At 45.9% G+C, this 12,156-nt stretch overlaps 2 protein-coding genes across 2 annotated transcripts in view; one reads left to right on the top strand and one right to left on the bottom strand.

Moving 5' to 3' along the window:
• LOC306772640 (transcription factor IIIB 90 kDa subunit-like) overlaps positions 1 to 12,156 on the top strand; it is a 157,987-nt gene that overhangs the window by 34,041 nt on the left and 111,790 nt on the right. The window contains exon 6 of the mRNA XM_079262208.1: positions 4,661 to 4,733. Within this exon, the coding sequence (XP_079118334.1) occupies positions 4,661 to 4,733 (73 nt within the window). The remainder of the gene's footprint in view (positions 1 to 4,660; positions 4,734 to 12,156) is intronic.
• Positions 5,412 to 10,958, bottom strand: LOC306772641 (BTB/POZ domain-containing protein 6-B-like). Its single transcript, XM_079262209.1, has 4 exons — positions 10,083 to 10,958; positions 9,305 to 9,395; positions 9,067 to 9,185; positions 5,412 to 8,088 (listed from the first exon to the last, which is right to left on the bottom strand). Exons 1-4 carry the CDS (start codon positions 10,463 to 10,465, stop codon positions 7,056 to 7,058), a joined length of 1,626 nt encoding a protein of 541 aa, XP_079118335.1. The 5' UTR covers positions 10,466 to 10,958; the 3' UTR covers positions 5,412 to 7,055.

Here is a 12,156-nt window from a genome sequence, read left to right as displayed (position 1 = left end):
ATGGCAGCCTGTTCTGTGAGTCAGGGGTGTGGTGGTGGTAGTGGGACATTTCTCAGAGTCACAGCTGGTCAGGGGCGCTTTATTTTTACGCTCCCAGCTGTCGGAGAGTCGGCAGATGCCCCTCCCCCGCCGTGCACACCCTGGCATTTGGAGGTGAGGAGTGGATTTGTAGTGGATTTTGGTGGGTGGGGTTGAGGGGGTTATTAATGCCGAGCATTCAGGCAGCTGTGGGCCAGTTTACGGATCCACACCCAGACCACTGGGGCTGTCTTTATCTGAGTGACTGGTAAGCTCTGTGAATGTGTCAGAAAAGCACATCACAGCTGGATGTGTGTTGAGTCGATGCAGGTTTTACATGTCGGATGCTGTTTGTGGCATGTGGTCGTTCGTCGACAGCGTCCTGAAGAGGAGCAGGAGAATATGGCTTCAGGAGCATAAATGACACCACTGAGGGCTCCATAAGCGATGCTTCTACCTGAAAGTGATCTCTGAAAGGTTTAAATGATCTTTAAGACACAAACTTTAAACATGAACCAGTAGACTAGTTGGTTTAGTTTTCAGTCAAAACAAAAGAGCAGAACGGTCTTTACTGGTTTCATCAGGAAACCAGTAAACTTTAAATCAGCGTTGTAGCAGATTTTATATGAACCGTTAACCCAAAGGTACCAGACACTATCAGGTCAGCCTTACCAGCATCTGGTTAGACCCCGTTTCCCTCCAGAACTGCCTTAAAGGGGAAACTGAAAGCAATTTGAACCCAATCAGATATATCAGTGAAACTTTGGAGCCCTGCTTTGGTAAACGCAGTCGAAGCTTCTTCCATCCAGCTGGCCACAGCTCGTACTGCTTCCTGTTGGGCTGGAGACGGGCTGGAGAGACGGGCCGGAGAACGGACCGTAGATGGGCTAGAGACGGGTTAAACACAGGCTTGAGACGGGCTGGAGGAGCAAACCTCACACAGACATTGGCAGTGATGAAGACCAGCAGAGATAAACTTTATTAGTTTATGACGTCATAAAAGTGGAGATTCTAAAACAAGCTGCTTAGATGCTTAATTTCAACGTCCACCAGAAACTAGACCTGGGGTTGTTTTTTTTACAGGAGTTCTTTGGTCCCACATCATCACACCCACAGTGGCCTGAGTGGTTGATTCAAAGCAGGTTGGATTCATGCTTTCATTATGTTTCCACCAAATTCTGCCCCTGCAGTCTGAATGTGGGGCTGAAATGGAGACTTATCAGACCAGGCAACATTTTTTTTTTATCTAGATCTTATTTTCTCCTCTTCAGATCATCCTCTGTAAACCTGACAGATGGTTGTGTAGGAAAATCCTTGTAGATCAGCGGTTTTTCCAAATACTCAACCAACAGCAATGTCGTAACCAAGCGGCAACCTCGGGCGGATTGAAGCCTATGAAGTGTATAAAACTGCAGTCCCCCCTTCATCCACTAGGGGCTCCAAAACAGAGCGAATCACAATTCGTTAAAAAGACCAACTTCACAGCAGAAATAAACATGTTTACAGCAGAAATAAACATGTTTACAGCCTGATTCAAAAAAGATTTTAGGTTTAATAGGTCAGGTTTACCTTCATGACAACTGTGAGGGGAGTGAATTGTTTTTCTAACTCCTCTGTTTAGATGTAATTTAGTTTTGGAATTTAGCATATTTGGGGGCGTGTCCTTTTGATTGACAGGAACCCGATCTATTGCTTCAAGAAAGAGAAATGTAGAACAATCGTGGTTTTTAGCCGGCTAACAACGCGACTTAGCCTCAGCTAGCTCAGCTGAGTTAGCTGGTTAGCTCCTGGTTAGCGAGCTTCACTTTAGTTTTTTAGAAACCTACTGGTAATGTTGCGGAGGCTCCGCCCATCTTTTATTTACAGTCGATGGTAAAACGTCACCTAAATCCCTTTTCTCCCCATTCTGATGCTCAGATTGAACTGGTCGTCCTGGCGGTATCGACGTAACTAAATGCACTGGTTTGCTGACATCTGATTGGCAGATTAGTATTCTTATGAACTCCTAGTTGAACCAGATCAAGCGGGCTGTGGAGTTTGTGTCGGTTCAGTTCGGACTTCTGCGTCGTCACGAACACGGTGTGGTGAAGATGCAGGAAGGTGTTTTAGTTGACAGCAGCTGTTTGTTGTTGTTTGTGTTACTGAAGCTACTCTCAGCGACACCAATCACACGAGGAATCTTTTAATTAGAAGCTGCTCCCTGAAGCCTCCACCTGTTGAGCTGCGAAGTATCGGGTGACTATGCTGTGCTTTTTGTTGTAGGGTGCTTGGAGTTGACCCCTGACCTGGAACGTTTCACTTAGGGCTGTGATGGACAGGGGATTATACACTTCTCAGCTTCTCAGATAAGCTGCTGCACCACCGAAGCTTGAACGGGCAGAAAGTTATTTCAGATTTAATGTTCACACCATAAACCAGGCATATTATCAGCAACACTGCAGCTGTGGATAAACTAAGCTCGTTACCTGTAACGGGATGCAGGAAGTCGCAGTGAAGTTGGTGCTTTTCTACCAAAATTACAGCAAACACTTTGTTTCTGTGGAGCCACAGCAGCAACAGGGAAATAAACTGGGAAGATGAGCTGGAAAACTGGGATCTGATCATGCTTCCAGTCAACACAGGGACTGTAAAACCCAAATGAGAGGCAATATGATGTATTGTTTATCAAAAACATGAATTATTGTGACTTTAAAATGACCACAGATGCTTCACTTTCTTCAAGCCAACTGTTGGGATCATTGACTGTTAAAACTCACACTTTACCCTCTTCCTGGAATCCGGTTCCCAGAATAGTGGAGGAGCATCTGTGTCCCTGCCGAGTCCGTCTGCCCTCCCAGAGATGGTCTGGAGGAATGACGCCAGTTCACGACCCCATCCTTCTGCTTCAGATTGCGACCTCCAGACCTGGTTGTGAGCTTTGTGGTTCAGCTGATCCATCGCTGCCTCCTTTCAGCTGGAGCAGCGGGGGGGCACAATTTACTGCAGAGCCTTCTGGAGGTGTTGTGGGGTGAAATACAATGAAACATCTGTGATGGGAGGATCCACTGTGATAACCCCGGTGCCCCACTTGCCTTCCTCCACCTCCACCCCCACCCCCCCCCACTCTGCTCTTCCTGCAACCATTCAGGTCTCTGGTTTTGCTGCTTAGCTTGCAGTAAGTCTCCATCTGAAACAGTTCATCCCCAAATTTAACTTGTCTGAAATATGTGAAGTTTTCAATAACAGTGTAGAAATTAGTAAAAAGAATACTTTGTAGTGAGAAATAAAACTAAACTTTTCATCATACAGAAGAAGCAACACAGAAGGAATCCTTTCTGTGTTTTAGAGTAGAAGCTTTAGAGTCAAAGCGGACCTGAAGTCCAGGCTCAGTCACTCGCCTGGAGGACTAAAACCCCCCCCAAACATGTCAACATGATGAGATTCAGAGCAGTTGGAAATGTGCTTTGTGTGAGCGGCACGTGAGGAGTGAATCCCTGCTGCAGACCAGGGTCACATGGCTGTTTGGAGAAGCTAACGGCTACTCGGCTAAAGTCAGTTTCTGCCTCCTGAAACTCCTCAGACCTAAAAAAATAAATAAATAAATAAAAGCTTTGTAATGTTGTTTTCATCTCTACGGAAACTAGCAGGAGCTTCATGATTCATTTTAAACAAAGACAGAGTTATAGGAGAAACGGTAGCAGAGATTTTAGAGCTGGATTAAAACCAGCAACCCTAACCCAAGTGGGACTTTCTTTGTGTCTGCCAGAGTTTCTGTCCCACCATGATGAGACGGACGTCTCTGCTTTCATACGACCCCCAGTTTGTGATTTCTTACATTCCCACATACCTGCTCGGGGTTTTAAACTGTTTACTAGATGCTGATGCTGATTATTTTACCCTGCTGCATGTTGTTACACATGCCCATGCTGCCCCCTGAACAGGGGGCTCTACTCAGTAAATAACAGACTGTTATTTGAAGGTTTCTCTAACTTTGATGAACAGCTGAAGCTTTTCAGTGTTGGTTCAGGTTTTGAGTTAAACAACTTCACTTTACAGCCTTTTGTTCCTGTTTTCTGCTCCCAAAATAACCTTTTGTCTCTGGTTTAGTGCTGGTGTGTTTACGTCTGCTGAGGTCCCTGCTGTACAACAACCAAACTAAGCTGTCAGATACAGGAAGGTCATCGGCTCACCTCAAACAGCGGCAGGGGAAGAACAGTGGAAATGTCACCGCTTTATAAGCCAGTCACCTCCAGATATTTTATCTGACAGAGGCAGAGCTGATTTCTTGTTTAGATACAGGAAATCAATGTGAGGGGGTGGGTGGGGGGTGCAGGAACATGGAGTACAGTGGCAGATATTCTGATTAAAAATTGATGGGAAGAACTGCACATTCAGTGACGCTTCAAATCCCTTCAAACATGAACACAGCTCAGCTTCTAATCACACATACGGAGGTGAAATGTTGAGTCAATTATGTAAGCAAAACACTGAACCTGCTGCTGATGCAACCATTTCATCCTAACGCTCGCCTTCATGCGGGGCAAACCCCTCCCGCCTCGCCGTAAGTGGCTTTCATGAGACGGATTTACACACCTGATCATGTGAAACTTCAGTCCTGTTCCTGAATGAGACAGAGGAGTTGTAACCGCTTCTGTTTCCACAGGTGAATGTCTACGTCCTGGGGAAGACTTACCTTGTGCTCGCCCGGGAACTTTGCATCAATGCTCCAGCTATAGGTACCAAACCCAACTTCCCCCTCTGTTTTCGCTGCAGGTGCTTTTCTTCTGCCTCTTATGACCACACACGTACAGTTTCATAGTAGGAACTGCAGAGTTTTAAGAGTTTCTGCAGAAGTTTCATGTTTTTCTGCACCGGAGGGTAAAAAAGTGATGCAGCAAAGCCTGAAAAACTGAGTCATCACTCAGAAAAGTCTCATAAAACAGTTTTTAATGCTGACTTGAGATTTTCAGTGTAAATGAGCACTTGGATGTTTTTGCTTGCTTCTTTTAAACCTTTAAAGCTCCTCCTGAGTGAAGATTTTCCAAACCAGCTCAACAAACACCTCCTGCCACTCAAACTGATGAGGAAATCTGTTTTTTGCAGTGAACGTGGACACTTTACTGTTGGCAGAATGGCCCCTCATGCCGGTGGTGAAAGGACTCATTTAGGAAGTTTGAGGAGAAAACATGACTCGTAGTCACACATGACATGATGAGACGCTCTGCAGCCCAACTGTGTTCCGGATGGTTCTGCATGCAGGGTTTCACATGTGGGTTTTAGTTTTCTCATTAATCACTGATAACAATCTAATAAGTATTTTCCAGTGGAAATTATGATTCAGACAGTCCCAGTTTGCATGCAGTCTGCAGATAAACATGCATTTAAAGGGATGAAACCCCATCTGCACTGCCATTAACCCATGCACACAAGGAGAAACGCTTGCAGAACTGCATGAAGACGCATTTTTATTCACTGACAAATGCTGTGCTGCTCTGGATGATCCAGATGGAGGTCTGGATGTCCCATTAAGGCTGCCATAGCAGCATGGTGGTGGTGGAGTGATGGTTTGGGCTGGTATAATAAGGACAGAGATGTTGGGGTGTCAGAACGACCTCAACTAAATCTGTCCAGTTTCTGAGCACGTCCTGCTGTGGTGTAAAAGTAAAACTCCAGTAAAACCAGCAGGACCTCTGGCAGCTATGGGTGCGTAGACCTCCAAACAGGAAGACGTTCTGGTCTCCTCAATGAGATCCAGGCAGAAGCTTTCCATCCACTTCCAGGTTTAATGGAAGAAAGACTCTATTCATTTTCTGTACCGCCTAGTCAGATTAGTCCTGTGAGGCGTGTCGGTGAAGCTGGAGCCGATCCCAGCGGTCATCAGGCGAGAGGCAGCTACGTCTGCACAGGTCGCCGCTCGTCAAGGTGATGTCAGAGAAGGTCGACATGAAACTGCAGCTGATGAACAGGTGAAGTTCTATACAAAATAATTTTGACTGATCAGCAAAAATGCTTTTTTATGAGTAAAATCCAGGTTAATTCATGACTTGATTAAAACTCAGTTGATAGTTTAGGAAGCAAACATCATGCAGCGTATTAGGACAAGTCAAAGAGAAAACCACATATCTCCTGTTTTGCTTATTTTAAATGTTTTATCATTTTTAAGAGTTTTGTAGCATTAATGTTTTCAGGTTGTTGAAATGTTTATCTGCTGAAGCTAAATTAGGAGAAAAATGATCAGAAATGCAAAAATAAAATATCCTATCAGGCTTTGTTTTAGTGCACCAAGAGGATGTTCAACTTCAACAGACCTTACACCAGTTTTAGTGAGAAATGCTTGAATCTGCACCCACTCATAAGCCACCCACACCAGTGGGAGGTGAGCTGCTGTAGTTCACGCTGCGGCCACCAGAGGGCGCTGCAGCCTCTGTAATGTTTCCCAGAATGAAGCAACGTGCAGCTCTGGTCACATTATAACCTTTATGTTTTATTATCAGGTGTATAAGCATTCTTGTACAGAACACATCTGGTGTTTAACAGCATCAAGCTGCCAACAGGTAAATTGTTTCCTTTTACAAAAGACGCATTGTTTCCGAGGTCGTCCTCCGAAGTGCAAAATGACTTTCTTCTGACAACATTTCTACTTCTCATTTAGAATCATAACACTACATAAAGTCTGCTCCTCGTGTGTCGCTGCGTGAACTATAGTAACAACATTGTATGTAGACTTGTAATGACATAGTTGGAAGGCGTCCCTACTCGTTCCAGTTGTGGAGCTCAGCTTGATTACATAACCACAGATTGCTGAGTTCATGTTGTTTCTACAGCAGCCGCAGCCTTTAAACACAAGCATCAGAGCGAATAACCTTAAATCAGGACTTAAATTAAAAAAATAACATTAAATTAAATAAGATAAAAGCTCCTTTTGCTCCTCAAAATAGTCTCTCAGAGATCTAAGCAGGCCATTTAGTGTGACGTTACTCAAGTGTGTTTGATGCTACATTACGTTGGAGGCTGGGAGGCGAGGGCGCTCCTCGTCTCCGTCAGCAGTCCGGAGCAGCCTACGCATAGAAGACCAGCTCTGGGATTTGTCCTCCCTGAACTCCAGTCCCGTTGGTGCTGTCGGAGGAGCACTGGAACTGAAACGTCACCTTCCCGCACTGCACCTCCGTCATCCCCTCCTGGCCGAAGTAGCTCAGCTCGTTTCCGTCCAGCACGGCGCTCACCGTGTAGAAGGCGTCCTGCTCCACCTGGACAGGGTGCTCGAACCACACCGGAAACGTGCTGCTTGACCCGTCCGACACAAACTTGGTCAGGTTCTGCGCCAGGACCACCCCTTGTCTCTTAAGCTCGATTTTCACGCTGTACTCGGCTTTCCCGCCGCTCGACCCGTACAGCCCCAAACCGGCGATAAAGATCCTCTTGTCCACGGCAAACTGAATGCTGTCGCAGCGGCCTCGGTAGCGCCACTGGTTGCTCCGGTAGGCAGAGGACTGGAAGCGGTGGCACCTCTGAGGAGCTAAGCCCTTCCTCGCCGTCTGAGGGAAGTCCAGTTGGGGCTTTTTAGCCGCCGTGTACCACAGGAACACGTTGTGTGTCTCCTCCAGCGTCAAGATGTCCGACTGCGCCGCTCCGTTTGCGAACTCCTCCAGGCTCATGGTGGGAATGCGCACCAAGAACAGCGCCTTGCCCAGGACGTCTCTTCTGTTCCGGGTCGTCGGCCCCAGACCTTGTCTCTTGCACTCCGCCGCGGCCCAGTTCATAACGCCCTCGAACACCACCACCTCCTTGGTGTTGAGCGTCTCCCTCCTCAAGATGATCTCCAGCGTCTGCAGGTCGATCTCGCAGAAGCCCTCTGAGCGCAGCGCAAGCTCGGCCTGAGCGTCGATCACCTCCCAGCAGCGCTGCGTCAGCTCCGGCTCCTCGAACAGGCGGCTCTGGGAAAGCAGCACGCAGGCATTCTTGGCTTCCAGGCTTGTTTCCAGGAAGGTGACGCAGGCTTTGGCCAGTGCAGGTACAATGTACTTCTTGGCGGCGTACAGGGTGGCCAGCACCGTGTCCGCCTCCAGGTCGATCTCGTCGCTGTACAGATACCTGGAAGAAGAAGAAACGTGGCGTCATTTTTATGTTAATAAAAAAAAAACACAATACTCCACCTTTTGAAACTTTTGGATCTTTGTCACGAATTTCTTCCCATTTTTGGTCTGAAATTGTAATTATATCAGACGTAGTGAACAAGCTGCCCCCAAGACGCGAGCCTTTGTCGTGAACAAGAACAGCTGAATCTAATGAAGGGGCGGAGCTTTCTTTTGATTGGCTCCATGTGGCCAATCAGACATGAGGAAAAAGAACCGTAAGAGAGATTGTGTCAAAACTTTGGACTTTGTTGTGGTTTTGTGTTCAGATGTTTAATTAAAGGTTCAACTAAAATATGCAATAACTATTTTTACGAACACTCATTAAAATAAGGCTTTTATGGAGAACAAGCAACATGAAAACCAAATATATTTTGCTAAATTAGGGTAAAATAAAGGAACAAATTTGGACTATTAATCCCAGAGGAATCCCAGAATTTGAAAAATACAAAAAAAACCAACCTTGTGGAGTATTTGTGTGCAAGCATAAAGTTTGCATAAATTTGATCTTTAATCTCTACTATATACAAAAATGAGCCGTTTGTGAGTCAGAGGAGCCTAATCTTTAAAAAAGAGCCGAACCTCCCACCATTAATCTGTAGAATCCAGCAAAATGGAGGAAAAAGAAGAAAATTTAATGCAGTCTTCACTTATCCAGTTAAAAGAAGACAATCTTTGTCTAAAAAAGCATTTTATTTATAACTAGCAGTCTGCGTATGAGGACATTTCTGGGCTGAAGATGAAGAGAAAATGTTTCTAGTTGAACAAAGAGTGCAGAGAGAAGCCGGTAATTACAGCTCATGGCTCTTCCAGCACTTTGCCTTTCTCCTCCGCTTAGCTTTGGATGAGTAATAATGTGCTTTGAAGTGACACTGACTGCGCTTGTCATCTCTGCCTCTGGTTGGCTGTGTTGAAGTGGGATGGTGGAGTGGCTTACTTCAGCAGAATTAGAAAAGCAGCAGGTTCCACGTCTGGGATATGGATTTCAGACTCCTCCTCCGCCAAATCGCCGTAAAACATGGCACAGAAGACCGAGCTCCCCACAGCCAGCACATACTGGAGAGACGAAGCAAGGCAACCTGAATCACTTCTCTTTAACCCCCAAAACACACACATCCACAGAACAAACAATAACGTGTTTTTAGATTTGATGCATCAGCTAGTTTCAGTGTTACCTTGTGAGCTGGGACCTTCTGCGAGCCCCCCAGGGGCCCAACAATGAAGTGGACGTCAGCCATCAGCTCATTGTTACACATCAAGGCATTCCTAAAAGAAGCAGGGTGCACAGATGAGCAGATAGTGGAACCTGAAACCTTTCAGCACACCGGAGCAGCAGAAAATCCTGCTTCAGTCTTTAATTGCCACATAGTTGGAGACAAGGCCGGATTATCCAATGGACATTATGGCCCCAGGGGCCCATGTAAGGAAAACACTGGCAGTTTGGACATGAAACGTACATAAAAGCCAGGTTGTTACACCACAGTATCCAGTGTGTTGTTATTACCACTGGCTGAGAGATGTTAGGACCTCCAACTCAATATGTTGGTTTCCTCAAACAGGCTATTATGAATTGGCTTTCATTATGTTTTGTTTTTTGTCTGTAAAGCGTCTTGAGATGGCATTGCCGTGATTTGACGCTATATAAATAAAGTTAGATTGAATTGAATTAGAAATGTCGTTTCAGAGAGTATCATTCACAATTTTCACAATATTGCGGTGGGGAAGGGGCCCCTGGAACACTCTGGAGCCCAGGGGCCTGTGCACTTTTAATCCGGCCCTGGTTGGAGAGCCTGTTGATGATGTTTAAAACCACTCCTTTCTGTTTAACAGCTGTGCAATAAGTTGCATGCAAACAAAGCAGCCAGATGCGTGAAAAAAGCCCGCGTGCAGCCGCTGGAAGTGGCGTAACGTGGGGGAGATGGAGGCAAAGTGTTTGTGTGGAGGGGGGCTTACCTCTCTCGCAGTGTCGGGTGGCTGCATTGCCAGCTGGGTGGGTCTACGTTGTTGTTGATGTTTTGCTGGGTGGTCGGTGTGGTGGCCGCGCTCCCGCCGCGGCTCGCGAGGCACACCTGCGGCTCCTTGGTCTTCTCGGTGTCCGCCACCGTGGTGCCGATGGCCAAGTTCCTGTTGTTGCTGTTGGCAGGGGGGTGCAACTCCGCAGCCATCTTCTGCTTCTCCTTCTTGGTGCTAGACAGGTTCAGAGTCAGGATCTCATAACAAACCGGCAGCTTGCGGACCTTTTTGGACTTTTTCAGCGTTTCTGGAAGCAGCAGTAGATAAGTCAGACACCTCATGATCCGGCCATGATGGAGCAGCCTGCAGTCCGCCGCTGGCATCGGCTCAAGCAGCTGATCTTCTCCGTGTCCGTGCACGACTATGTGAGGCGCTTTACGTGTCCGAATGAAGCAAATTAAACTGTTTTTAGGCTTTAAATTGTGTTTTTTCTTCGTGGAAGCTCGCTCCTACAGCGCCGCTTTAACACGGCCTGGACAGCGGAGTTCACGCCGCAACATGGAAACATCCAGGCGGCTTTCCACTTCCACAGCTCGGCCTCAGCTCATCCTCTCCTGGCGGACAAATGTCCTTTCTTCGCTTGTTTTCCCTTTTTCAGCGCCTGGATAATCCGGATAGTCGCAGCTGATAGTCAAGTCCTTCCTCTCTCTTTATTTTCCACCCCTCCTCTGCGTTAATCCCCTCAGAAATTCATCCCTCTTTCGCCAAAAGCTTCGTCGAATCGAGACCAAGCCAGCCGTAGTGTTGCTGCAGCCATACACATCCGAGGTAAATAGTCATTTGTCGTGAGTTTTTGGGGTCTGCTCTATTTTTACTGCTTTTTTCCCTCAGTCTTGATCTCCGCTCTGACGCCCAGGACTCGCTGAGGACCAATCAGATGCAGGCACCACGTTTACGTTGGCAGAAGCTCCTCCCACTGCCGCTCCGCATAATGCGTCATTCTTCTGACTCCTCCCCCTCTTCCTTCCTTCAGAATAAACATGGGCGTAGTTACATATAGTTGATACAGGGGCGCTCAAGAGAAAAGCCCCCCCCCCCCCCCTTACTTATTGTCTCAACCTTTTTATATAAATTTCATTTAATTATTTTATTTATTTATTTTTTTTCCAATTTTCCCTCTAGGATCAATAGTCCTACAAATATTTTTCATTTCATTCTCATATACATGAGCTCAATGACAAAAACAAACAAAGACAGTATCTTATCTTACCATAGCTGTCAAGTATCCCATTTTGGCCGGAAAATGACCGTATTGTTTCCCAATGTCGTCAAAGACAAAGAAAATTAATAAAGTAAAAGCATAAAAACACAATATAAAAGATAATGAACAAAGCTTTTTACTGCACATTTTCTAAATGTTACACTTAATGAGATTATTGAGAGAAATTAGTTTTCTTGTTCTTAAAGTTGTGTGTGTGGAATGAGTAATACACGTGCAAAGTATTTTGTGAGTAATTTTAAGTATTCAAACCATAGACTGTATATAAAAAGATGGGCGGAGCCTCCGTGACGTCACCCGTAGGTTTCTAAAGAGCTGAATTGAAGCTCAGTGGGCGGTTCCTACCATCGCCATCTTGGCAGGGGCATGTGTGTCCTCTCACCCGGAAAATACAAATATGGGCAAAGAGGTGGAGCTGTGAATGTCATGGTGGTTGATTGACATCAAGCAAACGCCGAGCTGCCTGTAGCTAAGAGCTAACCGAGCTAACCCGGAGATAACAGGAGCTAACCAACTAATGGAGGTAAGCTGGCTAAAGCTAAGTCACGTTGTTAACCGGCTAAAAACCGCGGTTCTACGTTCTTCTTACTTGAATTGGGAGATTGGGTACCTGTCAATCAAAAGGACACGCCCCTAAAAAAAAAAGCCAAATTTCAAGATTAAATTACTTCTAAACGGTTGAGTTAGAAAAAATTCACTTTCCCCACAGTTGTCATGAAGGTAAACCTGACCTATTAAACTGTAAATGGATTTTTGAACCAGGCTGTAAACATGTTTATTTCTGCTGTGAAGTTG

The sequence above is a fragment of the Telmatherina bonti genome (genome assembly GCF_933228915.1).
Source record: "Telmatherina bonti genome assembly, chromosome: 22".
NCBI classification, from domain to species: Eukaryota; Metazoa; Chordata; class Actinopteri; order Atheriniformes; family Telmatherinidae; genus Telmatherina; species Telmatherina bonti.
The sequence above is the reverse complement of the archived record's forward strand: the minus strand, read 5'-3'. Positions and strand labels throughout refer to the sequence as shown.

What these genes read in the sequence shown, in the direction of transcription:
- LOC306772641 (XM_079262209.1), bottom strand. Translation starts at nt 10,465, where the DNA reads ATGCCAGCGGCGGACTGCAGGCTGCTCCATCATGGCCGGATCATGAGG. An exon ending in AGAAGGTCCCAGCTCACAAG is followed by an intron (nt 9,186 to 9,304) that starts GTAACACTGAAA and finishes TCGTCTCTCCAG; the next exon opens with TATGTGCTGGCTGTGGGGAG. An exon ending in GCTTTTCTAATTCTGCTGAA is followed by an intron (nt 8,089 to 9,066) that starts GTAAGCCACTCC and finishes TTCTTCTTCCAG; the next exon opens with GTATCTGTACAGCGACGAGA.